General features: G+C 32.7%; 3 protein-coding genes across 6 annotated transcripts; all 3 read left to right on the top strand.

Annotated features, from left to right (window-relative positions):
* Positions 1–3,955: 3,955 nt before the first annotated feature.
* Positions 3,956–11,034, top strand: LOC106404097 (coatomer subunit beta'-3-like). 3 transcript variants are annotated; one of them, XM_048753114.1, is made up of 25 exons: positions 3,956–4,148; positions 4,449–4,469; positions 4,577–4,638; positions 4,754–4,808; positions 4,986–5,022; positions 5,118–5,443; positions 5,547–5,678; positions 5,761–5,909; positions 6,050–6,118; positions 6,331–6,481; positions 6,585–6,650; positions 6,899–7,087; positions 7,391–7,531; positions 7,680–7,754; positions 7,857–8,033; positions 8,121–8,212; positions 8,317–8,433; positions 8,710–8,824; positions 8,924–8,995; positions 9,160–9,356; positions 9,453–9,546; positions 9,631–9,737; positions 9,922–10,051; positions 10,152–10,260; positions 10,633–11,034. In XM_048753114.1, the coding sequence occupies exons 1-25, from the start codon at positions 4,146–4,148 to the stop codon at positions 10,650–10,652; spliced, it is 2,706 nt and encodes a 901-aa protein (XP_048609071.1). In that variant the 5' UTR covers positions 3,956–4,145; the 3' UTR covers positions 10,653–11,034. The 3 variants fall into 3 exon arrangements, with proteins under 3 accessions (XP_048609071.1, XP_048609070.1, XP_048609069.1); XM_048753113.1 differs by having other exon boundaries at positions 10,152–10,305; XM_048753112.1 differs by having other exon boundaries at positions 10,152–10,345.
* A 488-nt stretch (positions 11,035–11,522) lies between these two features.
* Positions 11,523–13,105, top strand: LOC106406775 (nuclear pore complex protein NUP50B). Its single transcript, XM_013847509.3, has 2 exons — positions 11,523–11,671; positions 11,912–13,105. The coding sequence occupies exon 2, from the start codon at positions 11,926–11,928 to the stop codon at positions 12,943–12,945; it is 1,020 nt and encodes a 339-aa protein (XP_013702963.1). The 5' UTR covers positions 11,523–11,671; positions 11,912–11,925; the 3' UTR covers positions 12,946–13,105.
* Positions 13,106–21,602: 8,497 nt separating this feature from the next.
* Positions 21,603–27,423, top strand: LOC106402853 (NAI2-like protein). 2 transcript variants are annotated; one of them, XM_048753111.1, is made up of 15 exons: positions 21,603–21,752; positions 21,836–21,918; positions 21,985–22,020; positions 22,142–22,221; positions 22,361–22,421; positions 22,505–22,579; positions 22,665–22,712; positions 23,429–23,482; positions 23,596–23,652; positions 23,743–23,823; positions 23,914–23,997; positions 24,108–24,164; positions 24,709–24,795; positions 24,973–25,088; positions 26,514–27,423. In XM_048753111.1, exons 2-13 carry the CDS (start codon positions 21,897–21,899, stop codon positions 24,732–24,734), a joined length of 681 nt encoding a protein of 226 aa, XP_048609068.1. In that variant the 5' UTR covers positions 21,603–21,752; positions 21,836–21,896; the 3' UTR covers positions 24,735–24,795; positions 24,973–25,088; positions 26,514–27,423. The 2 variants fall into 2 exon arrangements, with proteins under 2 accessions (XP_048609068.1, XP_048609067.1); XM_048753110.1 differs by having other exon boundaries at positions 23,402–23,482.
* The last annotated feature ends 284 nt before the right edge of the window (positions 27,424–27,707 follow it).

Below are 27,707 nucleotides of genomic sequence, written 5' to 3'. Positions count from 1 at the left end.
TCTTAAGAACACATTTATTCACATTTAAGTTGTCACATATATAAATATTCCATTATGTTATGGAACTTTGACCCAAAACTACACTTCACATATATAAATATTCCATTTGTCAAATTGGTTTGAGATTTCATATTGTCTCTATGTAAACCAATATTGCTACAACATTCGCCAGCCTTGTTGTAGCTTTACTCAAAGTTCCATGAAAGTATTCAACTCCATATAAACTTGTATAGTAGCTGTACTAAGCATATACAAATCTTCACATGAAGACAATCCAAATGGATGACCATTCCCAATCAGGGTTGTCGTCTCATTGGACATGTTTGTATAACTAGATATTTCATGATTATTTGAACGCAATCTTTAATCTTTAAGATTTAGATTTATTCAAAAATTTATAATCATTTAGACACAATCTGTTTATATTGATTTATCTATATGAATGCAATCTTTTGGATTTATCCATAATAGTTATTTGGACTCAATCTTCTAAAATTTATTCGAAAATATTATGAACTCAATTTTCTAAGATTTTTTCAAATATATTATGGACTCAATCTTCTAAGATTTATTTAAAAGTCTTATGAACTCAGTTTTCTAAGATTTATTCATTTTTTACAAGACTTATCTTACGAGTTTAAATTTTGTAACTCGATTAAAACTTTTAAGGCACAATAAACGTTTTCAGAATCGCGTAAGGTGTTCTTAAACGTTTAATAGTCGTTCGCAGAACTCATCTTAAAGACATTCTTAAACGCTATAAAAATATTTCGTTTTTATATCTAGAAAAACGAGATCGCGAACCTGTCAGAGACTGTCGCGTAAATCATTTTCTTATATGATTCGTGTAATAGATCAAAACGTTTTGCAGAATAAATAAAGAGGGTTTGCAAATCGTTTCAGATCGATTTAAAAAACGTTTTACAAAATCGTTTTCTTAGAAATATTGTTTGCAATATTCAATCCGATTTAAGCGATAAGCAAAAAGCGGATTTATTGAGTTAAGATTTTAGGACTGCGAAAATCCTGATTGAAAATCATGAAACGGAAATCGATATAAACGATAAGATGAAGATAGAAAACGTTTAAAAAATCATTAAGGAAATAGACGAATTCACGGAGTCGAGATTTGATCTCTTTTCTTAACTCAATAAATCTCCCGTATTTTGTGACAGTTTGAATGCGATCTATGAATCCCATGATACAACCGTGACAAGACTGTTTCGCAATACCAGAAACATAATCTGACGAACTGTAACTACTATGAATACTCTCGAGACACTTAATTTAAAACTAGAAAACTAGAAAACTAAGAGAGATTATTTTTTGGAAGCTTTTGTGTTTGCTTTTTTCCTGTGTGTTCATAATGAAAAGACTAGATGTCTATTTATATGGGTATGAGTTACTTGATTAGCAAGACATAATCTTGTGAAAAAGTAAAAAAATATTCTTGAATATAAGTATTCTATAATTATTATAGAAACATAACATAATTAATTGAGAAGTATTTCAACGCAATTTTGCATTTATCCAAATAAATTATAGGAAATATTCTACAATTCTTTACATTTCTTTTAAATAATATTGGAAACCTTCCATAATTATTTGAGAGTAACTTTGTAAGATTTATCTTTTTCCCATAAATCAAATAGTCATATTAGTTCATAACAAACATATTTTTACACATCACATTAAGCTTATAAAAATTATATTCACATTTATTCGATTTTTAACTCGGCTCGTTAGACTTATAAAAATTTAGTTCCAACATAATTTGCAATCGTGATACTTATTTAATTACCGTGGAATATACTTTTAGAAAATCGAGATGAGTGGAATATACTTCTCGATTTCTCCCACCTCGAACAATTGTCAAGACAGAATCCGTTGCTAATGTCGAGAGTTGTTTATAATAGCTTGACACGTAACAGATTAAAAACTCAAAAGGGGATGTTAAGTTATAATCATCATCATCGTCAGCACTTGCGGAGCTACGCTAGTGGAGAGGGAGGCAGCTGCACCAGATAAAACAAAATATTTATCCAAATCGTTACGTAATTAACCAAAGTTTCACTAGATCACTTTGTCTTGGTCCCGTTGAAATTTTCTTCCTGCCCCCACCAAACCTTCGCTCAAGCCTCACATCTCACCATTTCAGTTTTTTTTTAATCTCATATTTATCACTTGTAATAAATAATTGGTACTTTCCTATTTTGCATGTACACTGATATCCATGACAAAATATTCAATGCATTTTTGTATTTAATTTAAAGAGGTTTGTTATCTTTGGTTGTTCAATAACTCTTTTATATATTTTTCATTGGTTAACTATTTTGATGAGATAATTAGGTTTTTATTACTTCCTCATGAGCCATGATTAGGTTATTTTTTTTTTACAAATACCATATACATTTTTTATTAAAAATATTTAAGTTATATGTTAAATCATATAAATAATAAAAATATTTATTTAAAAATACTAGCTGTTTATCACTTTATTTAATAATAAATATTTATTTATTTATATAAATAATTTATTTAATAGTAAATATTATTTGAAAAAAAATTATGCCTCCGGTAAAAAAATTTCTGGCTCCGCCAGTGATCGTCAGCTATGTGGGGAAGCACTTGAATCACTCAATCATCTACTATTCCAATGGATTGCGAAATAAGTGTGGAACTGGCACCACACGAAAACCAACCAAGTAGGGTGATTATTCTCAATATTTGAGCTGGTTACTATCAGTTACTTCCTCCTCAGTCGCCTTTGATTGATGACTTGGCCTTGTTTACTAAATGGCAAATTTGGAAAATAAGGAGTATATTATCTTCCCAAATCATAGAGAATTCATCTCACAAGTGATAAATAACTCTATTATCAATCGAAAACTATGGGATTGAGATAAAACCAAAACATGGGAGGAGCGACATCAAATTCAATATACAAATATCAACGGTAATTCTGCTTAGGATTAAAAACAAGTACGACTGTATATATTGTAGATGCATCATGGTCTTCACCAAAAGACCGAGCAGGCATAGGATGTGCACCATATAGGAAGGACTACAAGTCATTAAAGCAAGTACAAATATTGATCTTTGGAAGTTGAAGTTGTCAAAGAAGTAATAGACTCGTTTCTGATGAAGTTGTGTTTGTTGGTGACAATTGGGTCCTCTTCAGTGAGGTTAATACCTTTCTAGAAGAAAAATGCTATTTGGTTGGAGCCAATCAGCATCCAGGACAATAATGCATTATCCTCCGAGCCTTCTTGTGTTACAGTTAAAAAAAAGGTTCTCCGAATCATGGTTTCTGAAGTTGACGATCTTGCTATTATGTTAAGGAAACAAATTTTAAGATATGGTGTATCTTAGAACACTTTGTAACATATCTTTGCATCTAATACAATATATTGCCGACAAAGAAGAAGAGTAGTATTCAACGATGAAACAAACAAAAAGTAATCATCCTAACTTGAACTGTCTAATATCACAACAAATTGATCAAAGTTAAACACATGAACAATGATGATTCATACGATATACTAACCAAAATCGGATTTTTCTCAAACCTACCAATTTTTTTTTTTTGGCTCTAGAAAGCAAAATACATAAAACACATATCTTGGATTTAGAAAAATAGACAAATGATTAATTATTATTTTCAGACTTACAACCAAAAATCTTACAACAAAAATATTTGCAGCTATAACAAAAAAATAATCATGTACATTATTATTTCTACAACAAAATATACATCATTCTAATCAAACTCTTCATTTGTAAATTATTTTCCTTCTAGTTGTGTTTTAATTTCGAGTTTTTATCTGAAATGTAGTAATTGACAAATTTTATATAGAAAATAACATACAAAAATCTCTTCCTTGATCTTTTGTTGCTTATTAATTTGTTTTTTTCTTTAATTTAAATGATGTGTCACAATTTGATTGCAGAGGTGACTTCAATGTGTTTAATGTTTATAAATGAGATATTGATCACCGCCGTATTTGATACATCCCCTCCGCATCCGCTTCTCTGCAATCCCTCCAAACGCCGAGCCTAACGTCTTTCGTCACTCGCCAGTCTGCAGATTTGAGCGCGATACGAGATCCGACGAGCAGATCTTCTGCTCTGCTTAACCTGCAAAGATGGTGAGAAAACTCAAATCTCCCATTGATTTCTATTTCATCTCTCCCAGATCTCAACTGTGCTTGCTTGCGATGCGATCTAGTTTCCTGCATTTGCATTTCATCCGTAGCTATGCGTAATCTCAGTGCGATCGTGGAATCCGAAACTATCCGGATTCGTCGTTGTAGTTTTTCCACGAAATCGAGTATAGTGTCTCGCATTTTGGTTTATGAGATTGAATATGGATCTGGTGTTTGTGGCTTCTAACGCTATCTATAGCGCAAGATTTGTACTGACGATTCGTTTTTTTTTTTTTTCAACAGCCGCTCAGACTCGATATCAAGGTAATTGTTGTTCTTCTTCTTCTTCTTTCCATGAAGGATAGTAATTAGGAACAGTTTACTAACGTTCTTATCTGTGATTGCTGTGGCGATGATTTGCTTTGCATCAGAAAAAATTTGCTCAACGATCAGAGCGAGTGAAATCTGTGGATCTGCATCCTACAGAGCCATGGTGAGTAGTTTTCATTTTTGATTTTGCTTACTTGCAGCTTTGTTACATGTTTTTTGTATTTTGGATGTGGTGATGGAATGTCAATTTATTCTCATGGTGGTGGTTGGTGTTACAGGATTCTAGCAAGTTTGTATTCTGGAACCGTGTGTATCTGGAACTACCAGACTCAGGTGGGTGAATACTTTTGAATTTTGTTTCTCTCTATCTGTTTCTGCTTGTATTCTACACTGAAGTACTGAACAGCCTATTACATGGGATGACCAAAACGTAAAGTAGAAGTATATTAGTAGTTTTTATGATTTGATGGAGTTCCTTCTAATCTGAATCTAATATGATTGTCCTCTCAGACGATAACAAAATCCTTCGAGGTGACCGAATTGCCAGGTATGATAATTTGCCGAGCATCTCTTTTTTGTACTTGCTGTCTATGGCCTTGTGTACTTGGTTTCTGTTGATGAATTTTATATATGACTTTGCAGTTAGGTCGGCCAAGTTTATCCCACGCAAGCAATGGGTTGTGGCAGGAGCGGATGATATGTACATCCGTGTATACAACTACAACACAATGGACAAGGTTAAAGTGTTTGAGGCTCATTCCGATTACATTAGGTGTGTTGCTGTCCATCCGACCCTTCCATATGTGCTGTCATCTTCTGATGATATGCTCATAAAGCTCTGGGACTGGGAAAATGGTTGGGCCTGTACTCAGATCTTTGAGGGACATTCTCACTATGTGATGCAAGTGGTATTTAATCCAAAAGACACCAACACTTTTGCCAGTGCATCGCTTGACCGTTCCATAAAGGTATGAAAAATGCTCCCAAGCTTAGATTTATGGCTTATTTAGCAATAGGTGCTGTAAAAAGTGTTTGCTCAGACGGTTTTTTTTCGTGCTTGTTCATTTTCAGATATGGAATCTTGGCTCCCCAGACCCAAATTTTACACTGGATGCTCATCAGAAAGGAGTCAACTGCGTAGATTATTTCACAGGGGGTGATAAGCCCTATTTAATTACTGGCTCTGACGATCATACTGCTAAGGTCTGTTTCCAGTTATATATGTGATTTGTTAGCCTGAGAGCATATGTATTCGCAGATCATTTACTAGTGTTTCTGGAATCAGGTATGGGACTATCAAACTAAAAGTTGTGTCCAGACGCTAGAAGGGCATACCCACAATGTATCTGCAGTATGTTTCCATCCAGAGCTTCCAATAATACTCACAGGTTCTGAGGATGGCACTGTTCGTATTTGGCACGCCACGACTTACAGGTGTTTTTATCTAAAACCTTTCTGTAACAATGCTGATGCTTTTGAGGGGTATCTAAACATTCAACTACGCCTTTGGTACATGAGGTTCTTTCTCGTACTCATTTTCTTTTGATTTGTTATTACTACTTTTATCTTTTCAGGCTAGAGAACACATTGAATTATGCTCTCGAGAGAGTCTGGGCCATTGGTTACATAAAAAGTTCGCGTAGGTAAGGATTTGGACTCTTGCTTCCTCTATGTAGATTTGCTTTCGAGGGGTAGATTTTCTCTCTTAAGAAGAATCTTTGTGTCTGCCATTTTGTTGTTAACTTTCTTCTGAAATTGACTATTTGAAGAGTTAAGAGCTATTGTGGGATCAGTGTTAACGCTGTATTCAACTGAGCATTCACGACCATCTAACGAGTGTGCTTGCATTTTACAGGGTTGTGATTGGATACGATGAAGGAACCATCATGGTCAAACTTGGACGAGAAATTCCTGTGGCTAGCATGGACAGTAGCGGAAAAATTATATGGGCTAAGCATAATGAAATCCAAACTGCAAACATCAAAAGTATTGGTGCCAGTTACGAGGTATAACTTCTAACTATAATTACTTTAATATAGCGTGGCTGAACCTGCGCGACTAAGCTGTTTATGTGTATTGTCTGATGATTTTAACCGTCTCTTTACCTAGGTTACTGATGGAGAAAGACTTCCCTTGGCTGTTAAAGATCTGGGGACCTGTGATCTTTATCCACAAGTGAGTGTTACTATACATCACCGTGTGAATCTTGCCCTGTTGTGCTGAATTATTATAGGAGCTATTGGGATAACATTTTGAAGTTTTTGGTATCACTAGAGTCGTGCTTCTGCTAAATATGATTGCTTTAATCACTCGTTGAAACCATTTATTATTTGAAATGAAGTGGGTAACACGAAGTCCCAAGAGCGTGGTTTAGAATAATCATCTTTTGTATCTCATAAATTGCTATTCATTCTAACTCCCAGAGCTTGAAGCATAACCCAAACGGGAGGTTTGTCGTAGTCTGCGGGGATGGAGAGTACATAATCTACACAGCTTTGGCTTGGAGAAATAGGTCTTTCGGTTCTGGACTGGAATTTGTTTGGTCATCCGAGGGGGAATGTGCAGTTCGAGAGAGCTCGTCAAAGATAAAGATATTCAATAAAAATTTCCAGGTCTGCTATTCTCACTATGGCATTTCCAATACATTTTGTTACAGTGGGCATCTAGGTTAAAGATACATTTTTCTGGATTTGTATACATTTTGTTGTTGTGAGACTTGTTGAACCTTATGATTTCTTCAAGGCGGCCGTGATGAGATCGTTAAGAGATCCCTAGATACATTGTGTAACGATCTAGGGTTTCGGATAGTAATAGGATTTGCATCTTGTATCCGTTTGAAATTTCCATAAAGTGCATCTTATTCTATATGAGTTAGTTCAGTCAGAAGGCTCACAACACATCACTGGTATTTTCAGGAAAGGAAGAGTATTCGGCCTACTTTCTCAGCTGAGAAGATTTTTGGAGGATCCTTGTTAGCAATGTGTTCAAATGATTTCATCTGCTTTTATGATTGGGCTGAATGTAGGCTGATTCAGCGAATTGATGTCACAGTAAAGGTATTCAACCACTGAACTTGCATCTGTTGTGGAATTTAACTTTCATCAGTTTTTTCCTATTCTTATTTTACATTTTATTTTCTCACTTGGAAGTTGTCTCCATTTGTATCTTTTCTAACTCTTTAGTGCTCCCATGAAAAATCTGCAGAATCTTTATTGGGCAGAAAGTGGTGATTTAGTTGCCATTGCTAGTGATACGTCGTTCTACATCCTGAAGTTCAATGTGAGGGTCTCGCTCAACCTCAAAATTTTCAGGAATATATTTTTGCATTTCCACTTTCGTGGATTTTCCTAATGCTTACTCTGGTGTTCCTCTCTGTTGTAGCGTGACTTGGTTTCCTCCCATTTTGCTAGTGGAAGACAAACTGATGAAGAAGGTGTTGAGGATGCTTTTGAGGTTCTCCATGAGAATGATGAACGTGTTAGGACAGGTATATGGGTCGGGGACTGCTTCATTTACAACAACTCTTCTTCGAAGCTTAACTATTGTGTTGGAGGCGAGGTACTTTTCGTGTATTTTGATATCTTCAAAGATTTAATCATCTTTATGAGTTACACTATATCTTAGCCGGTAATATACTTATGACAGGTAACCACAATGTATCATTTGGACCGTCCAATGTATTTGTTAGGCTATATTGCCAACCAAAGTCGGGTCTACTTGGTAGACAAAGAATTCAAGTACGTTCCTTTTTTCTGTCTTTTTATTTCAGACTGTTTAATAGCTCATGTTTAATAGCTCATTCAAAATATGCTGACGTATTTCACCTTTCTTGGGAATGCAGTGTCATAGGATATACCCTGCTGCTTAGCCTGATTGAATACAAGACTCTTGTGATGCGGGGTGATTTGGACAAAGCCAATGAAATTTTACCTACAATTCCTAAAGAGCAGCATAACAAGTACGTTATAAGTTATTTTAGTCTAAATTTCAACATTTACATATTCAATATGTACCGCAACTCATCTCCTACTGCGTCCTATGTCCTACGTGATGTCATTTTTAGATTTCCAATGGTCTTTGTTATTCAGCTTACTAAGAATATTGTTATTTTGGTTTCTTTGAGATGTTTATGAGGATTCACTCAACTTGGTATTATATTTCCCTCTTCTATTGGTATTTCATGATTTTGTGTACATCTCTCTTAATTTGCTCTGGAAATGCTTCAAATTGTTAGTGTTGCTCATTTCTTGGAGTCTCGGGGAATGATTGAAGATGCTTTAGAAGTTGCGACAGATCCTGACTACAGGTTTGAGCTGGCCATACAATTGGGTAGGCTTCAAATTGCCAAGGTAAATATTATATGTGTATGATGATTGAATGCTTAAGATGTAATTTGACTTTTTTGTTAATTGCATTTTGTTTCTTATCCATGTTTTCCATGCTTGTAGGAAATCGCTGAAGAAGTGCAGAGTGAGTCTAAATGGAAGCAGTTAGGAGAGTTAGCCATGTCTTCTGGGAAGGTATATCTTCTCTAGAATATTCTGTCTTAATGTTTCGTAGGAACTGACTCCATGTGCAGATGCTATATCGGTCGATTTTACTACATTGCTATTTTTCGATTTTACGATGCCATAAGTTATCTTCTAATCGTCATGGATTCATCTTTGGTACTCTATCATGATAGCTCCAACTGGCCGAGGATTGCATGAAGTACGCTATGGATTTGAGTGGTTTGCTACTACTATATTCTTCTTTGGGAGATGCTGAAGGGATGTCAAAGCTTGCATCCCTTGCTAAGGAGCAGGGAAAGAACAATGTCGCCTTTCTTTGCTTATTCATGCTGGGTAAATTGGAAGATTGTCTGCAGTTATTGGTGGAGAGGTATTTCATTAGCGCTCAAATGGCGGTTTATAAAAATCAAATCCATATATGCTTTGTGTTATCTCGATGACAAGATTTTCTTCGTTTTTTCTCCAGCAATCGGATACCAGAAGCTGCTCTGATGGCACGTTCTTATCTTCCAAGCAAAGTTTCAGAGATAGTAGCTCTTTGGAGGAAAGATCTAAGCAAGGTTGGTTACTCATCTTTCTTCTATGAATTTTGGTGAATGAGAGAAAATATAATATGGTTTAAGTTACCTTTGACTTGTCAACAGGTTAATTCGAAAGCAGCAGAGTCTTTGGCTGATCCTGAAGAGTACCCAAATCTTTTTGAGGATTGGCAAGTTGCTCTTTCTGTTGAAGCGAATGCTGTAGAGGCGAGGTAACTCCTAGCATATCTTTTTAGCTAATGGTCATTATGTTATATATACGATTGTTCTGAATAGGTAGCCGCTCACTATTTCACGTGTTTTTTACACATGGAGATGGTTGTTAGTGTTGATAGCTCATACCCAGAGTATCATTGGTTTGGTCAAACCAAGAAACTGATTCTTGCTTATCGACAGGGGAGTTTATGCTGCTGCAGAAAATTATGCAACCCGGGCCGATCAACCTTTCATTACCCTCGTGGAAGCCTTCAGAAACCTGCAAGTTGAAGCAGTGGAACCACTTGAAAATGGAGACGGAGATCACGAGGTAAGTTCTTTTGGGAGCTGTATTTCTTAAAAAAATGGTTCGTCTGAATCATTTGCTAAGCAGGACTCGACGTTTAGTTGTATTTTTTTACACTGTGCAGGTAGAAGAAGAAAATGGTCATGTAGAGAATGAAGGAGGTGAAGAGGAAGAGAATGAAGAAGAGGAAATGAATCAAGAAGAGGGAGTTGTTGATGAAGACTCTACAGATGGTAGTGCTGTACTTGTTAATAGAAGTGAGGGTGAGGAAGAGTGGGGTACGAATAGTAAAGACAACCAGTCAGCCTAATAAAGCAAGTCAGTCCAGGATCAATGTTGAAAAATGAAAAGAATATTATATAGATTTTTTTCTGAGTGATTCACTGAAACTCACACAGCAAATAAAAGTTGCCCGGTTCTAACATATCATCATCCCTTGTTTCTTTGCATGAGATGGGATAGGTTGTTATATGAGTTATAACTTTTGTTACATCTCTGCATTGTTTGTGGCTAGGATCTGGAGACTTGTCTCTCTCAAAATTTAAATCATTTTGCAGTTAGTGTGAACTAATCGTTTTGAATTTGTGTTTTTTTTTTTTTTGCAGTGCTTACGCCACATCAGTAGCCAGTAAGAGTACTTGGATCCATTTTTGGATAAGGAGCAGGGGAATCAGTTCTTGGTGGAAGATGTGTGGTTTTCTTTTGTGTTCTTAGGGCTCCCAGGCAGAGCCGGGCCTAGAATTTTTAAGGCTAGAAGCCCAAAAAGAAAAAGTGGCCGAAAATAAAATAATGTAGATAGGGGGATTTGAACTCTGGTTCGGAGTTAATGAACTGTGGCTATTGAACCACTCCACTAAAGACACACTTATTGGAATTTGTGGCCGGTTATATTATTATTATTTGGCGGCCGGAAGCCCATGCTTCTTTAGCTTGGGCCCAGGGCCGGCTCTGCTCCCAGGTGGTTTATAATGATCATTATATAATAAAATTATACAATAGAGAGTTTATCTTTTGTTTCTACAAAAATCTGCTTTTAGATTTTCACAGCTCATGTGTTTTACAAATTGCTCGTGCATATATAAATATAATTCATTGGAGACCTTATAGTTTTTGCTATGAATTGCAGTGAAAGGATGTAATGAACACATCGTAGTGCATGTAAGCTATCAAAATAGTAAAATTGATTGAAAAATCTCACATTTTAGGGAATTTGGACGGGAAAACTAAAAATAAACAATATTTTTTAAAAAAAAAATTATGCATCTCTAAATCAATTAAAATACATAAATCAATAACACCTCCTATTTTTAAATAAACCATGTTTAATAATCTAACATAATATAAACCATACTGAAAAAATGCTATATCACCTAATAACGTCAGAATCATATCAAAGTTGGTTAGGGAGCAAATTAATCTTATATTTTATAAATTATTTGGAAAAATAAATAGAAGAAAAAAGAAAGAGATTAAAAATGGATTTATTATCATATCAGGAAGAACACGTGTCGCCGTCATACAACAGTCACTGTTGTAAATGCGGCTTGTATTTAATATGCTAATATAAGATTCGCCTCTCTTCTTTCTCCTTCCCAGTGCTCTCTAGGCAGCATCAGGGTTTCTCTGCTACTTGTTGGATTGTCGGTAAGTCTTCTCGGGATCTTGGCTTTCTCGCTGATCTCGTTTTCGGAACCTGATCTTGTATTCCCTTTACTGCCACGCCTCGCTGTTCTGATCATTAGTTTAGTTGAGGATTGGAACTGAGATTTCTTCAGGATATTATTATATGAATTCGATTGGTTCTTGTTTATTTGTTGTTCTTACCAATGATTGTGTGGATATTATAATCTTAAATGGTTAAATCTCTCGCGCACGGTGTTGTAGGTGCTCTAGCTTTAATGGGGGACTCAGAAAATGCTCAGCAGCCACCTTCGAAAAAGAGAGGTGCTTTGAAGGAGCTGTCACGTGACAACCCTGGTCTTGATGATGATGATCAAGACTCTACTGCTCTTGAGAGTGGTACCTTCAAGACTGCAAGTGAGGAGGCGTTGGCTACCAGAAGAATCGTCAGAGGTGTTGGCTGCAAGAGTGGAACTGTTATTACTGAAGAGGCTAAAGATGACAATGGCAACAGCAACACTGATAAGGGTAGTGACTGTGGTGCTGACAAGAGTGAAGCAGTTGATGGTGGAGAGACAGCTGAAGATGGAACAAAAACAACAATAGAGACTCAAAAGGCTAAAGATGATGAGGGGAGTGACTGTGGTGTTGACAAGGATTCAGCTGGTGATCAGACTGAGAAAGAAGGCACTGATAATAGTGGAGCCTTTACCTCATTCGAGCAGCATTCAACTGGCAAAAACGCATTCACAGGGTTCGCAAGTACAGGCTTCTTCTCCTTCGGTTCCGGGTCTCTGACTGAACAGCCATCCTCTTCTGTCTTCGGTACAGAGAGCGCTGGAACTACTACCATCTTCCCATCAAAGGAAGAGGTTTCAGTGGAAACAGGAGAAGAGAACGAGAGAGCAGCCTTCACAGCAGCTGATTCAGTATTGTTCGAATACCTTGAAGGGGGATGGAAAGAGCGTGGGAAAGGAGAAGTCAAGCTAAACGTATCGACAACCGATAGCAGAAAAGCAAGGCTATTAATGAGATCAAAAGGAAACTACAGGTTGATCTTAAACGCAAGTCTATACCCGGAGATGAAACTGGCGAGCATGGACAAGAAAAGCATCACATTTGCTTGTGTGAATAGTGTAAGGGAATCCAAGAGTGGCTTATCTACGTTTGCTCTCAAGTTCAAGGACCCAGCCATTGTGGAAAAGTTCAGAGAAGTTATCGAAGAACATAAAAAGAGTAAACCCGTTAGTGTAAAAGCAGCAGCAGCAGCGACACCTGAGAACTCGCCCGAGGGCTAAAGAAGAACCTTTTGTTCTTGTCTTTAGTTGTTTGAGAGAGACAGATCATTTAAAACTCCTTATGGGCTTCGTAATCGTATGAATATTGAATGTGCCTGCTGTTGTCGTTAATCTTTTTTTATCTTAAACTCAATATCAAATACACATCCGGCTTAGAGTAGCTAACTCAGTACACAAAAGAACTCATCCCAAGGGTCAAACACTACATTTGTGTATAGTATTCGCTTATCTCATCTCATTCCCTCAAAGGGTATGTGTATAGGTTCTTAAATAAATGAGGTTTATTTGATCTAGTCTGACAATAATATCACCATAACCCTTTTCTCAAAAAAATATAATAATGTCACCATCAAAATTGACCCATGACTTAAACATCACCTCGTCTTTAGTGGAAACGCGTTGCCACGGGAAGAGAAGTTTTTGAGTCATGGAAGTAATAAGTGTTATGTACTATAAGGACAGCTTGGATAACGTGAGTAAGTAACTTGGGGCGAAATAATACCTTCTGACCTATTCAATTCTGCGTTACTTTCTTCTCGTGTGAACTTAGGGAAGATGTTTTACGCTTATATATATATATTTTTTTTTTTGAACTCATTTTTTTTACGCTTATATATTTGGATACTTCTTTTGAGTAAAGAGAACCTAGAAAGGTATTACAGTCTTCTTTTTAACGCTAAAAAGGTATTACAGTCTAAATTTTACTGAAGATGAATATTCATTTTCTAATATTTTTTTTTAGAAAAATACACCATTAAAAAAAACACTACTATCTGGTAGAATGTTGTCCAGCTAGAAATTTAAATTAAATTTCATTAAAACACAACTAGATATATGCTACTATTTTATTTTTGGTCTAAATGTTAATTAATAAATGCTACTATTTTAATAACTTAACTTTTTGTATATACAAAACAATACATCATTTATATTTTTCATTTTAATTCATTAATGTGTAACTGTGTATTTATATTATGATGCCGCATATATGATGTATTCCAACAAAAAAATATCCTGAAAATTACGACAGAAAATGCATCTCACAATTTGTTAACGTAATATTTTCTAGAACCACAAATTATATCTTATATGATTTTTTTTTTGTTTTAGTCTCTTTTTGTCAGAAAAATAGATAAATGGTTCAATCAATAAATGCAAGAAAAAAAAAGAATTGAAATGGTAGAAAAATTAGTTAATGTATTATTTTTAAAAAATAAATGATTAGGTAGTGTATTAATATTTTCATAAAACAGATCATATTAAATTAATTCTATTTAGTAAAGCTGACTTTTCCCAACGAAAATTGTATCCAGAACCCCTTATATTATTATAGATGATTCAAGATTTTAGCCAATATACCAATTGTTCTCCATCATTTTTTTTTTCTTAGCTAAAAAATTGACCCATAATGATCATTTATTATTTTCCTTCTTGGCCAAAAATTATCCATCTCAACTACGGCTGTTCAATATGGTAAAACCGAACCGAACCGAAATTGATAATATGGTTTGGTTTTGGTATGTTGAAATGTACTTTTCAAGGGTCCAATAATCAAATCATTATAGTAATTAAGATGTCAATTCATTTCTACGAGTTTTGAATCAAAAAGAATTCAGGTTCAAACTTAATCTAAGTGCATTTCAGTTCACTGAAGTGGTTTGATTAAACTAACAAGGTTCTAACACAACTAACTAACAAATTTCAATCAAATGGATAAAGAAAGAATCATGGTCATAGGATTTTGATTTCAGATGACTAAGATTTAATCTAAAATGACAAGGTTTCAATCAACACATTATCCTAAGTCTAGATACCAATTCTAAGTAAATTCTTTTCCAAGACAAAAGCTCATTTATTCTCATTGATCAAACATCAAATTCCTTTGGTTTGTGTCAATCAAGCAATCATTAAGAATTGATCATTCAACTTTATAAACTCCCCTAACATCAAATCCCTTTGGTAGGGTAAGCTAAGAACATGTTGAGTTGGCTCAGACATTTCATCGAACACCTTCCGGGCAATGAAATGTCTAGGTATCTAATCTAAAATGGCCAACTCTAGAATAACATTAAGATCACTCAATCAAGCAAGGAAACATATTAATCTACTCTAAAACATTCTAGATCATCACTTAATCATCCTAGCCCATGAATCCAAAGATGACTACTCACTCATTATCATGGTAGACACTAAATCATTAGTTGATCTAAGTCTAAACATGATTAATGATCAAAGCAATCAAGCAATCACAAAAGATAATGATCAATATTAGATCTTTCACTCCAAAGTGGTCTTTGATTTGATAGATAATAAGATAAGTCATAATTTTAGGTTTCGAGAGTATTTATAGGACTTCTAAAAACCTAGTGGGCTCAGTCGATAAATCTGAGAAAGCCCAACAAAACATAAAAACTCGAGTAAGTGGTAAAAGGCGAGCGGGTTCGTGACCCCGCTTTGGTGGGTCGCTCCAGCTTCACTGCGGGTTCGCCACCTCGCTCCGGGACGTCGCTCTGGTTTCCTTTGCACTTCATGGATTTGACGCGCGATGTACCCACCTCGCTCCGTCTTGGTCGCTCTGGTTCTCGAAAGTTGTCGATGGGATGTTGGGCCCAGAGCGGGTACGCTACCTCGCTGTGAGAGGTCGCTCTGGTACAGAGCGGGTGTCATACCTCGCTCCAGTGGGTCGCTCTACACTCCAATCGTCTAGAGCGGGTGCATCAGGTCGCTTCAGAACCTCACTCCAATTCCCATTTCGATAAGATGATCATTTTCTACTCTTTAAGAGCCCAAATATCTCCAAATACCTCCAAAAACTCCAAAGAATGCTCCAAAACCTAATAAAGACTTATGTATGCAATATGGAACCTAAAGATGCCTAAATATTAATCTAAGGGGGATGTATTCAATCTAAAATTTGAGGTGATTTGACTTTTAGTGAGGTTTTAGATGATTTTAAGGAATTGCAGAGAATAAAATGATTTTTGTTAAACCACTCTAGAATATCACCTAAAACTATGGGATTTGAGTTTTATTTTTTTCAACTAAGAAACTCCACCCAAACACTCTAAAATCACTTGAAAACTTGAAAACTCCACAACTTAAAATATTTTCAATAACAGTAGATTTCAGAGTACTTTATAAAATGTTAAGTCCAATAACACTGAATTTTAAATGAGTTTTTAAAATTCATGTTTCAATAACAGTGGATTTGTCATTTTGACACAAATCACCTAAAACTCTCAATTGAATACACCCCCCTAAATGATTCAACATGTGCAAGAATGAATGACTAAAACAATGCAAATATGCAAGATATCATATGTATCATACAAACCGAATGGATGTGATTTTATAAAAATCGTAGGATTTGGATATGGTTTTGTTTATAACCGATTAAACCGAATAAACCGATCAAAACCGATCAAAAGTAGAAACATGTAAATATGTATATATTTTATAACGACGAATGAAAATCTATTTGTTATATAAGTTATGTTTTTGTTAATAATTATTACCATATTTTTTTACAGTAATAAAGAAGCCTTAATTTGTAAAAAAATTGAACTATAATTAAGTAACAATTCATCGAGACTTCTTATTTTCTTAGTCTTTCTTTTTGATCTTTAATTTGATGGACAACAGTTAGTGAAAATTCTTCACAACTTTTTTCTTATCTATAAACGAAAAGAGTTTTGTGCTCAATCGAAGAAAGATGACTTTGGTGAACACTAAATATGGAAGAATAGAAAAACTTTTCTTTGGTGTTTCTGTTTTGTTTTTATTTTTATTTTCAAAATTTTGAGCTTTGATTTGATTATTTTGTTAGATGGTAGAAGCGTTTTTTTTTGTTCTTTTATTTAAACATATAATATTTTTTAATAAATGACTGCGTTGAAAACATGACTCTAAAATCATATAATATGATCCCAAACTAAATAATTATTTTTTTTGTTATAAAACTAATAAATAAACCAAAAACCGACAGTATATAAATCGAACCGGACCGAATTAAATATGGATTTAGAATGGTAGTTGTATTTTACTAACCGAAATACCAAAAAACCGAAAAAGCCGAACCGAAACCGAACCGATATCCGGATTGAACATCCCTAATCTCAACGAGCATAAAGAGTTAAAAATAGAATATATGATATGCATCTAAAAACAATATTATAAAGAGTCATTCTAGTATATTTGTCTTCTTCTCTTCGAGTCAACTAAGTTTGCAAGAACTTAATTGCAATGATAAAAGAATTTCATACATAGTTAACTTTCATAACAGAAACTGAAAATGACAAAAAAAAATCGGCTATATTTTCCGGATTTCAAGATTTCTAGCATTACAAGAGCACAAAATAGAATTTCTTACTTTTTAGATAAGATTACTAAATCTTTTCATAGAAAATCATGTTTTATTAATTATTTTACTCCGGTGTAGTTATCTAAATCATCTCGAATTTGAATAATAGAATAACCATTAGTTATAGTAAAAACAAGTCAACTAAATTTGCCAAATAAACAATGAGTCAACTTGCACGAAATAAATGATTCCTACCAATGACACCGATATAATATTCCAGCCTTCGAGGTGAAGATATATATTTAACGTCATTGTTTTAGATAGAACAAATTTTATTCTAAATTATACATATATCTGTCATATCTAAGCTAGTATGAAATAAAACAAGACAGTTTGATATATCGTAATATTGTATAGGGAGAAAATATGGTTATATATATATTTCTTTTCTTTCATATATTGTTCTCAATTTTTTACTAATCGTCAAATTTTAATGCACAATGGTTTTTTACACTCTATGGTTTTAACTATGGCTGGACAAAAAAACCCCGGATCCGAAGAACCGAACCCGATCCGAAAAAATAGTATCGAACCCGAACCAAAATTGATTAAATATCCGAACGGGTTCAAAAATTTGGTATCTAAAGAACTGAAACCGAACCCGATCCGAACCGAAGTATCTCGGGTACTCGAATGTAACCGAAATAGATCTATATACCTAAATATATTACTTAGTTTTAGATTTAATAAATATTAAAAACATTCAAAATATATAAGATATTTTTAAGTTGTATAAAATACTTGAAAATATACATAAATAGTTAAAAATAAATGTCTAAAATAGCTAAAATATATTCAAAACACCAAAATATTTGAAATATCTATTGATTTTCTATCTAAATATTCAAATCAAACCAATTTATATGTTAATTTTAGATATTTTTGACATATATTATACAAATTTATATGTAATATATTATATTTTTTTTATACATTTGGGAAATTTTAAGCATATAATGAATATTAAAATTTAAAAAATAATTTAAATGGGTTATCCGAACCCGAACCGAACCCACAAAGATCCGAACCGAATCCGAACCGAAATTTAGAATTACCCGAATGGGGCTGAATTCTTTAAACCCAAAAACCCGAAATCCGAATAGATCCGAACCGAACTTCAATGGATACTCGAACGCCCACCTCTAGTTTTAACTGGTGATTAAATAAATGAAAATGAATATTGAATTCATCTATATTTATTATAAATTATACTTTTATAAATAAAAAAATTCATATGAATCTTTTTCCTTTATACTAAAAAAAATAGAACAAGGACTAGTAGTCCAAAAACCCCAAGAAACATCAAACATTTCTGATGGGTTCCATGGAGCTATTCTTAGATAGCAAGCTAATTTCTTTATCAAATTTGAGAAAGAAAGATAACTAACATATATTCATTCATCCTCATTCATATTATTTTGCCACTTTTCACTTTTCATTTTTCATTTTCATTCATATTTTTGATGATTATAAGTTAAAATTAGTATTTTTATATTCGATCCAGATCTAAAGTAGAACCAGTAAACCCATTAACCATATATATATAATATGGTCCAAATTTAATGAAAAGCTTAATAAAACTTGATAGAAACTCAAAAATCCAACATTAACTCGCGGTCTAATACTGGTTGGCCCAATAAAAATCCCAAAAATGTAATGATATTTCTAAGAAAAAAATTGATTACAATTCTCATATACCTTTTAATATTACATAAATTTGAATAAACTTGTGATTTCTTAGACTTTAACGAAACTTTTACTATGCATTAAAAGAAAATGAAACAATTATAATAAAGAAAACTAAAATTTATTGATGTGATATTATTAGTTTATTTTCATTGTTAAAAATATATGGGCAATTCTTTCGAATAGTTATTTTTAAATTTTTGTCACAAAAATAGCCCTCAAAAAATAAAATGACCAAAATAGACCATTTTTATTTTGAAATTTTTAATATTTATTTTTTAAAATTTGTAACAATATCCCCAAAACCCAACCCCTTAACTATAAACCCAACCCCTTAACTATAAACCCTAAGTCTAGATTAGTTAACTCTAGGATAAAAATATAATTTTACCCTTTAATAAAACTTATTTTGGTCATTTTTTTTCATTGAAAACTATTTTGTGAACATAAATTAAAAAGAGCTTTCACAGAAAACTTCTAAAAATATATTATGAGTTTGTATTTTTTAATTATTTAAAAATTAATTTTATAATAATTTTTATTTAACTGTTTAATATCTTAATTTTTAGTCAAATTTCTAATTTGCTATTAAAATTTATTCAAAATAAAACATGATTTGATATTTTCTTATATTTTCAATGATTGCTTAATATTATATTTATATATTAATATATAACTACATATTATAATTTATTAATCTATTGATCCATTGTCTAACCACCAGGATGGACCTAATAACCTGATGATCTAGAGAGTAATGTGATTTCATGATTCAGTGTCAACGTCAGATTTAAAAACACTGATTAAAGCCTTCACTATATATTATATAAATAACAATATGCTCATATAAAAAAAACAATATGGTCATATCATTTTGAGGAAGGTCGAGCTTTCATTTCCCTTTTTGGACGTACGGTGAAGTTTCTGTATTCATACCTGTACCATATGAGATCTTCGAAGATGCAAAAGTGGACGTTTGTCAAAATATTTTGGATTTCGCAGTTTCATGTTTAGAAAATATATATTTAAAGCGTCTAATTCCAATTTTTTCATGTGAATACCGCTTTCTCGTTCATTGCATGTGAAACGAATTCGATCATTGTTGAAAACTGAAAAAATGGAAAGAAAGGGATATGACACTATTTGTAACCCTACCTCTTTTACATCGTGTATATACGTATATTACTAGTCAACACAAAGAAATGATATTTTTTCCAATATAATACAAAAAGCCAGTTTTTTAAACTAAAAACCATTTGGGTTTTCAGTTTATATTTTAAAATCATTCTATAATTTTTAGATCACCACATCATATATTTATAGCCTATTTTCTACATACAAAATTATTCACAAAGAAAAAAAAAATTAGTGGAGGTTCTTAGAAATATATGAAATATATTTTTAGTAATAGCTATGCACAAACAATTACACTAACCTCATTACTAATATCTAAAAAGATTCTCAAAAATTACAAAATAATAATAAAAAATTAGATTAAATGAGTATAAACATGAGAACTCCATGCAATTGTTTTTCAAAAAAGGAAATTATTCTCATCTTTTAAAATACTCACATAATATTTAATAAATTATTATTATTTTATAACTCTTGAAATTCTTCTAAGATATTAAGGAGTGCTCTTATGATAAACGGGATTTGTTGCAAGATAAATTAAATAGATAACTAAACATTTCTGTCACCAAGGGCGGACGAGGCTTAGCGGAACGGGATCGCGTGCCCCCTATTATCAAATAAAAGGGAAAAGTACTTCTGGCTATACTCTATCTGTTTCATAATAAGTGTCATTTTAGTTTTTTTTTTCTTGTTACACAAAAAGTGTCACTTTACAATTCCAATGCAAATTATACTTACTTTCAGCTGAAAATTAACTGCAAACTGCATTGGTTTTATAAATAATTTTATTTATCTCAAATACTATTGGTCATAAAGATGTAATTAATAACAACTTATATATATTTCCGCTACTATATTAGTATGTGTGAAAAGTGTCAAAGTGACACTTATTCAGAAACGGAGAGAGTATATGTTTTTGGCAATTGTTTATATTGTGCCCCGAGCTAAAATTCTTTCTGAATCCACCCCTGTCTGTCACAAACATTTATAAAAAAGTATAGTAAATAGATGAACCATTTTATTCTTAGACAAGAAATATGTCATCTAATTCATTAGAGGAGTTAGATTTTAAGTTAAAAAGGAAAGACCTAGATTATGTATATATATATATATATATCAGCTTAGACAAGAAGTGTGTGATCTAATTCATTAGGGGAGTTAGCTTTTAAGCCAAAAAAAAAAAGACCTAAGATTATGTAAATATATATACAAGCCGCTAGACTATACTCTTAATCAACAAGCTATCTAAGCTTTTAGTCAATACAAACATAGATATTTTACGTAAATATATATATATATATATACATTATATATATATGGTGTTCAAAAAAAAATATCAAGAAAATAATATATACGTGTGTGTGTGTGTGTGTGTGTGTTATGCAAATGATGTAATGATGCTTACATCATTATTATAAAACGTGTACCGAGTTTAGTCAATATCGTAGACTCTATATAAAGCACATCAATTCTGCTTATACCTTCCAATAAGTTGAGTCTGAAGGATCAAGGCATTATCTTCAACTTGGTCATTGTAATGACAACTTCTGCGATGGGAAGGAACTGTGTGGTTTTGAGTTTAGCAATGTGTCTTGTTCTGTCAAGCTTTCATGATGTTTCTTGCCAGGTAAGTAACACACAAGTAACAAAGGAACAAGAAACTGAAGATCATCAAGCTAATTAACTTGCATGTCTTTATATTCCTTCCAGGCTGAAGGAAGCAGCGATTTATTAACGTTGGAAAATCAAGAATTTCAGTGCAAACAATATTATGCAGATGAACTTAATATTTTGTATAATTAAAATATTGATTGCTCTCTAAATATCCTGCATTGATTTTGGATCTTTTATGGTTGCAGCTGATATCAATATCTCCGAAGAGCTAGAGCGTCAATGTAATTGATCAGAGCTTTAGTTATATCTTCTTTATTTTTACATGTGTTGGATTCTCTTTCTCTTTTTTTTTTTTTGAACAAAGGATTCTCTTTCTCTAAGATCATTATAATATGTTCTCAGCGATAACAAAAGAGAGTGAAGAGGAGAGCAGTTGGGAGCAGAGAACTACAATATCTTCGTCTCTGTCGGAAGAAACCAAGGTAAACCCTAAAAGATTATTAATTTTGATGTTGAACACTCAATCTTGGCTAAATCAAGAATTATTGCAAAAACAAGAAAAACAGTTCAAGCTCTTATTTTTGTCTAATCTCTTGTTTATGTGCACCTTTGGATCTATAGACTGAAGTTGTTAGTGGTCAAAGTTCGAGTATGATGGACGAAATAAACCGAGAAATTGAAGGTAAAGTATCAAAGATGTTGATTGTAATTGTATTAGAATTCATTGAAGATGAGATGGTCTCCGTTTGTCTTTTTCGATTATAGCCCATCTTGGTGGTAAACAACCTAGAGCTGATCATGTCACTAGAATTGGTGTATCTATGGATGCTATTGAAAATGGTATAATATAAACACAAAGCTTCCTATTGTACTTCTTTTTCTCCTACGCATAGTTTGTTTTGATTATTTTGTGTGTTTGATTTAGATTCTGAGAGAAGGAAACAGCTGGAAGAGATTGAACAACAAATCAAAGGTAACTTTGTGTATGCGTGTGGAGATAAAACGTTGAACCACACATGGTGCATCAACTGATATTTTTCAATAAATGTTTTTTTTTTGACAAAAGGGCTTATTTTTCAATAAATGTTCGTTTTAAAATCTAAAGAATTTTGTGTGTTATATAAATTTAATGGTTATATATTATTATATAAAAGAATTATATTTGCAGGTAAGAAATTATTATAAATTTTTTGTTTTTAAAACCCACACAAAACCGTTTACAAAAGATCTTTCATGATAAAAGCTTAAGATCATTGTATTGGTCATATTGGAGTTACACAAAAAAAATACACTCTTTTTTTTCTCTCTCTTGAGAGCTAGAGTATTTTCGATTTTTCATGTGTTAAACTAAAATATAAAGTAATTTTACAACCAATTATCTGAATTAATTATAATATTTTATTCTGTAAGAGAAAAATTTTTATTGACTAAGGTTTATGTTTTTGAACTATTTTAAATCTCATATATCTTCTAAAAATATATACTTAAATTTTTGATTATCCAAATATTTGAAATTAAAAATTAAAATTTTAAATTTCTAATTATTACTCAAAAATTATAGTAGTATAAAGATAATATATATTTCTTTATATAATATAACTTTACCTGCAAAATTGCGGGCAAACACCTAGTTTGTATTTATTTGCCAATCAATATTCTTAGCTGCGGCTGCAACAAAAATTGTTGTAGAAGAAGGAACTACAAAAACAAATACTGTGGAAACACATGAGATTGAATTTGAAGGTAGACTTTGGTATAACTTATCATTTGTCATGATTTACTCCAATGACCCAATCTTATATTTGTATCTGTTTACCGTTCAATCCTATCTGCGACTGCAACCAAAATTGTTTTAGAAGAAGGAACTATAGAAACAAAGAGTAGTGTGAAAACACATGAGATCGAATTTGAAGGTAGACGTTGATATAATTTATCATTTGTTATGATTTATTTAATCTTTTGACCCAATCTTATATTTGTATATGTTTACCGTTCAATCCTAGCCGCCGCTGCAACAAAAAAAATTATAGAAGAAGGCACTACAAAAACAAATAGTGTGGATACACATGAGATCGAAATTGAAGGTAGACATTGATAGAATTAATTTTACCATTTTTATGATTTAATCTTATGATCCAATCTTATATTTGTATATGTTTACCGTTCAATCCTAGCTGCGGCTGCAACAAAAATTGTTGTAGAAGAAGGAACTACAAAAGCAAAGAGTAGTGTGGAAACACATGAGATCGAATTTGAAAGTACACGTTGATTTAATTATCATTTGTTATGATTTAATCTTATGACAATCTTATACTGTACTAGAACTTTATCAACTAAATAGTTAAAACTTAAATGGCTGAAAATGTAGGTGCTGAAAGTGAGACTTATCAAACAAAATATGGAAGGATGGATGAAAAAGAATACTGTAAGTTAAATGTTTCATCTGACTGTACCATAATCGATCCTGCGTTTAGTTTATTTTTTGTAGAGCATGATTAATGGAAGGTTTTTAAGTTGGAGTTCTTAGCGGAATATAAAAAAACCGTCTCTTAACTTTTAACTAAAAAAGTTAAGAACCGGTTCTTCAATATCTTATTTAAGAGCCGGTTCTTAATTTTTATAGTTAAAAGTTAAGAGACGATTTCTTATATTCCGCTAAGAACCCCATCCTAAAAACCCCTATTAATCATGCTCTACCATGATTAACCCGGGGTTCTTAGAGTTGGGTTCTTAGCGGAAGTTAAGAAACAGTTTCTTAACTTCCGCTAAAAACCCTATCGTAAGAACTCCGGGTTAATCATGCTCTAATATCTCTTATTTAAGAGATAATTTTTAGTTTTTCTTAGTTAAAAGCTTGGTTCTTAGCCGAATCTAAAAACCCTACCCTAAGAACCCGGGTTAATCATGGCCTTAGCAATCCTAACTTTAGTTAAAAACCCATAAAATATATTATTATTTTTTGCTTTCAGGTTCATCAGCGGAAAGTCTTCAATAGTCTAGCACTTACAATGGTGGCTCAAGGATTTTTGGATCTCTAGGAATTTCACAATCGTCAGGTTTATATAATACAATGTTGTGCATATTAACATCAAAAGAACCAAGTGATAGTAGTGATATAGTGCCGAATTGCATCCTTTAATTCACATAGAAAGATTAGTATGGATTGTGGCCTTTTGTCCAAAAAAAGAAGCAAAATAACATCAATAGAAATTGTGTGTGTGTGTGTTTGGTAGGTGCGTGGCGATGTGTTAACCACGACAGAAATGGAGTGAATGAAGAGGAGGATGCTTCCATCATTATACCAAAGTATGATATAGAAGCAATCATCAAGGAAGAATCTATTTCCCAGGTTTCTTTTTATACTTCAACATTCCCATTACTTTTAAACCCTGTTCTAAAAATCGGCCGCCTAGCCGTCTAGGCGGCTCGCCTAGGCGCTACGCGTCACTCTTCCCCCCCCCCCGATTTATGCCAAATCGGTTTAAGAAATCGGATATCCGATTTTTTCCGCCTAGACCGTCTAAATGACCGCCTAGCCGCCTAGGCGGCCGCCTAATCTATTTTTTTATTTATTTTTTTATTTTTTATTTTTATTTTATTTTTAATAATATTTTTTTATTTTTTTATTTGATCTAAAATTTTATAAATATCATTTATATTCATAATTTTGATGAAAATTACACTATATATAAGTTTATATATTCTATTTGTGTGTTTTATACAATCTTAAACATGAAAATGTATTAATGTTATACACAATTAAAGATTAACATGTTTTATAACACAGTAAACCATCTAAAAATTTCGCCCCGCATAATTTTTGATTAATCTCCGATTTTCTCTTTAGGCGCTAGGCCCAACCCGACCGCCCGACTAGCGCCTAGCGCGTTCCCGAACAGGGCTTTTAAACAATGAAGCTTTTCCAACAGGCGCGAATGTAGTAAGCGACAAAAGTAGTCACATGCCCCAGTTAAATTCTAATTTTCTTAATAATCAACTAGATTTTGATATGCATGACCGTTTTTACTTAATAATAACCTATATATATGTATATAGATATTTGTCTTACATTATATATTTTTTAAATATTAAACATATATTTATATAAAATATTCAAACATAATAATTTTATAATTTACATGCTGTAATTAATTATTTATATATAATAATTTTATAATTTACATGCTGTAATTAATTAATTGTTTCAAACCATCACATGTATTTGTTGCATCTTATTATATATTTATCTTGCTGAATTAATATATATGCGAAACAACAAGATTATTTTGTATTTAACTTATATATTATTTGAATATTTTGTATATAAAAATATTATATTTTGTATTTAGCTGTCAAAAAAAATATATATATATATATACTATATGCGAAACAACAAGATTATTTTGTATTTAACTTATATACTATTTGAATATTTTGTATATAAAAATATTATATTTTGGTTATATATAGTAGATGGGTCATTAATGATGTCCTTAGGTTTTATTATTAAAAAATACATGATAAAACCATTAAATGTCATAACTTTCTAAAAAGTAGTCCAAATTAAAAAAAAACTACACATAAAAAAAAGTCATAACTTATATTTTAATAGATAAAATAAAAAGATATCGATTCAAAACCTTAAATTTCATATAATTTCTATTTTATGAAAATGCCCTGTCTAACTCAAACTTCATGATAATTCTTCGGAATAAAAGTTTTATGGATCACTGCTTTCTAGCACTCTATCGATGGATTTGATTTTGATATGTAGGGCTCAGAATCAAAGACCTCCAGTCTCCTAATATCCCTGAACAAAATTATTGAGATGCATAAAACTAAAACTTTGTCCCGAGGTGTAATCAAAGAACCCTCTTCTAAGGAAAAAACAGAGATAGTAAAGAAGCTAAAAGTGAAACTGAAAAGCTATCGTAACATAAAGATACATGAGCTCGTCACCCGTACTGATTTCGAGAAGATACTGACGATGGCTGCGCGTTATGAGGAACTAAGCTCAACTTCTGAGAGCTATATCTCGAGGCTGTCCATGTACAGAAGTATTATAAAAGAAGGAATCAAGGCCTCTCAGCGAGTTCAACTTGCGCAGCAGCGTGCTAGGTTGCTCAAAGATATGGCCGAGGAGAAGCAGAAGAAAGTGGAGGCTGAGTTTGCGTTGGTCAAGTCTTTGGCTCAGAGAGGAGACGCGTTGTACGTTAAGATATTTGCTATCAAGAAGTTGGTGTTGAAGCTTGAGGCCGAGAAGGAAGAAGTTGATATGAATTTTCAGAAGATCGTTGGGAATCTCTCCCGTGTTATAGAGGAAGCGTCTCAGTCCTATGAGGAGTATCTTGTGGTTTTGCGTAAGTGGAAAGAGGAGAAAGCAGCTGAGGAGTTCTCACGTGAGACCATTGAGAGTGCAGAGGTCGTTTGGGTTCAGTTTCTCAGCTCTCTCTAGAGACAACACTCTTGTCTTCTTATCTTTTGTCTACAGTTTACACATTTTTGTCTACGTTTTATCCTTACATGTGAGAGCCTTTGAAAATTTGTCTTTGCTTTATTAATAATGTGCGCGCGAGTCTTGTGTTACACAAGGAATTTTGTTTTGAATTATTATACTCTATGTTCTTGTTGTTCGATCTATTTTGTTTACATGTAATGAAACCTTTTTGTGTGTGTTTTACCTACTCTTAAGATTATGATACCTTTTTGCTTTTGTTTTACATTTAATATAGCCAATAACATGTTTTCACGTATTTAATAACATATTTAATAAGTTATAAACCTATTTCCAAGCATGCATACGTTTTTCATAAATCAATAAGTTAAGTATATATCTCTCTAATTACATAATTTAACTCCAACCCTTCCAACCAATCTAATATGTGTAATATTTGTGTTAACGCACTGCCGTTTTACTCCTCTATACCTCTAAAACTTGAAATAAAAATTATATATATTTTTTATTTGA

The sequence above is a fragment of the Brassica napus genome, chromosome C3 (genome assembly GCF_020379485.1).
Source record: "Brassica napus cultivar Da-Ae chromosome C3, Da-Ae, whole genome shotgun sequence".
NCBI classification, from domain to species: domain Eukaryota; kingdom Viridiplantae; phylum Streptophyta; class Magnoliopsida; order Brassicales; family Brassicaceae; genus Brassica; species Brassica napus.
The sequence above is the reverse complement of the archived record's forward strand: the minus strand, read 5'-3'. Positions and strand labels throughout refer to the sequence as shown.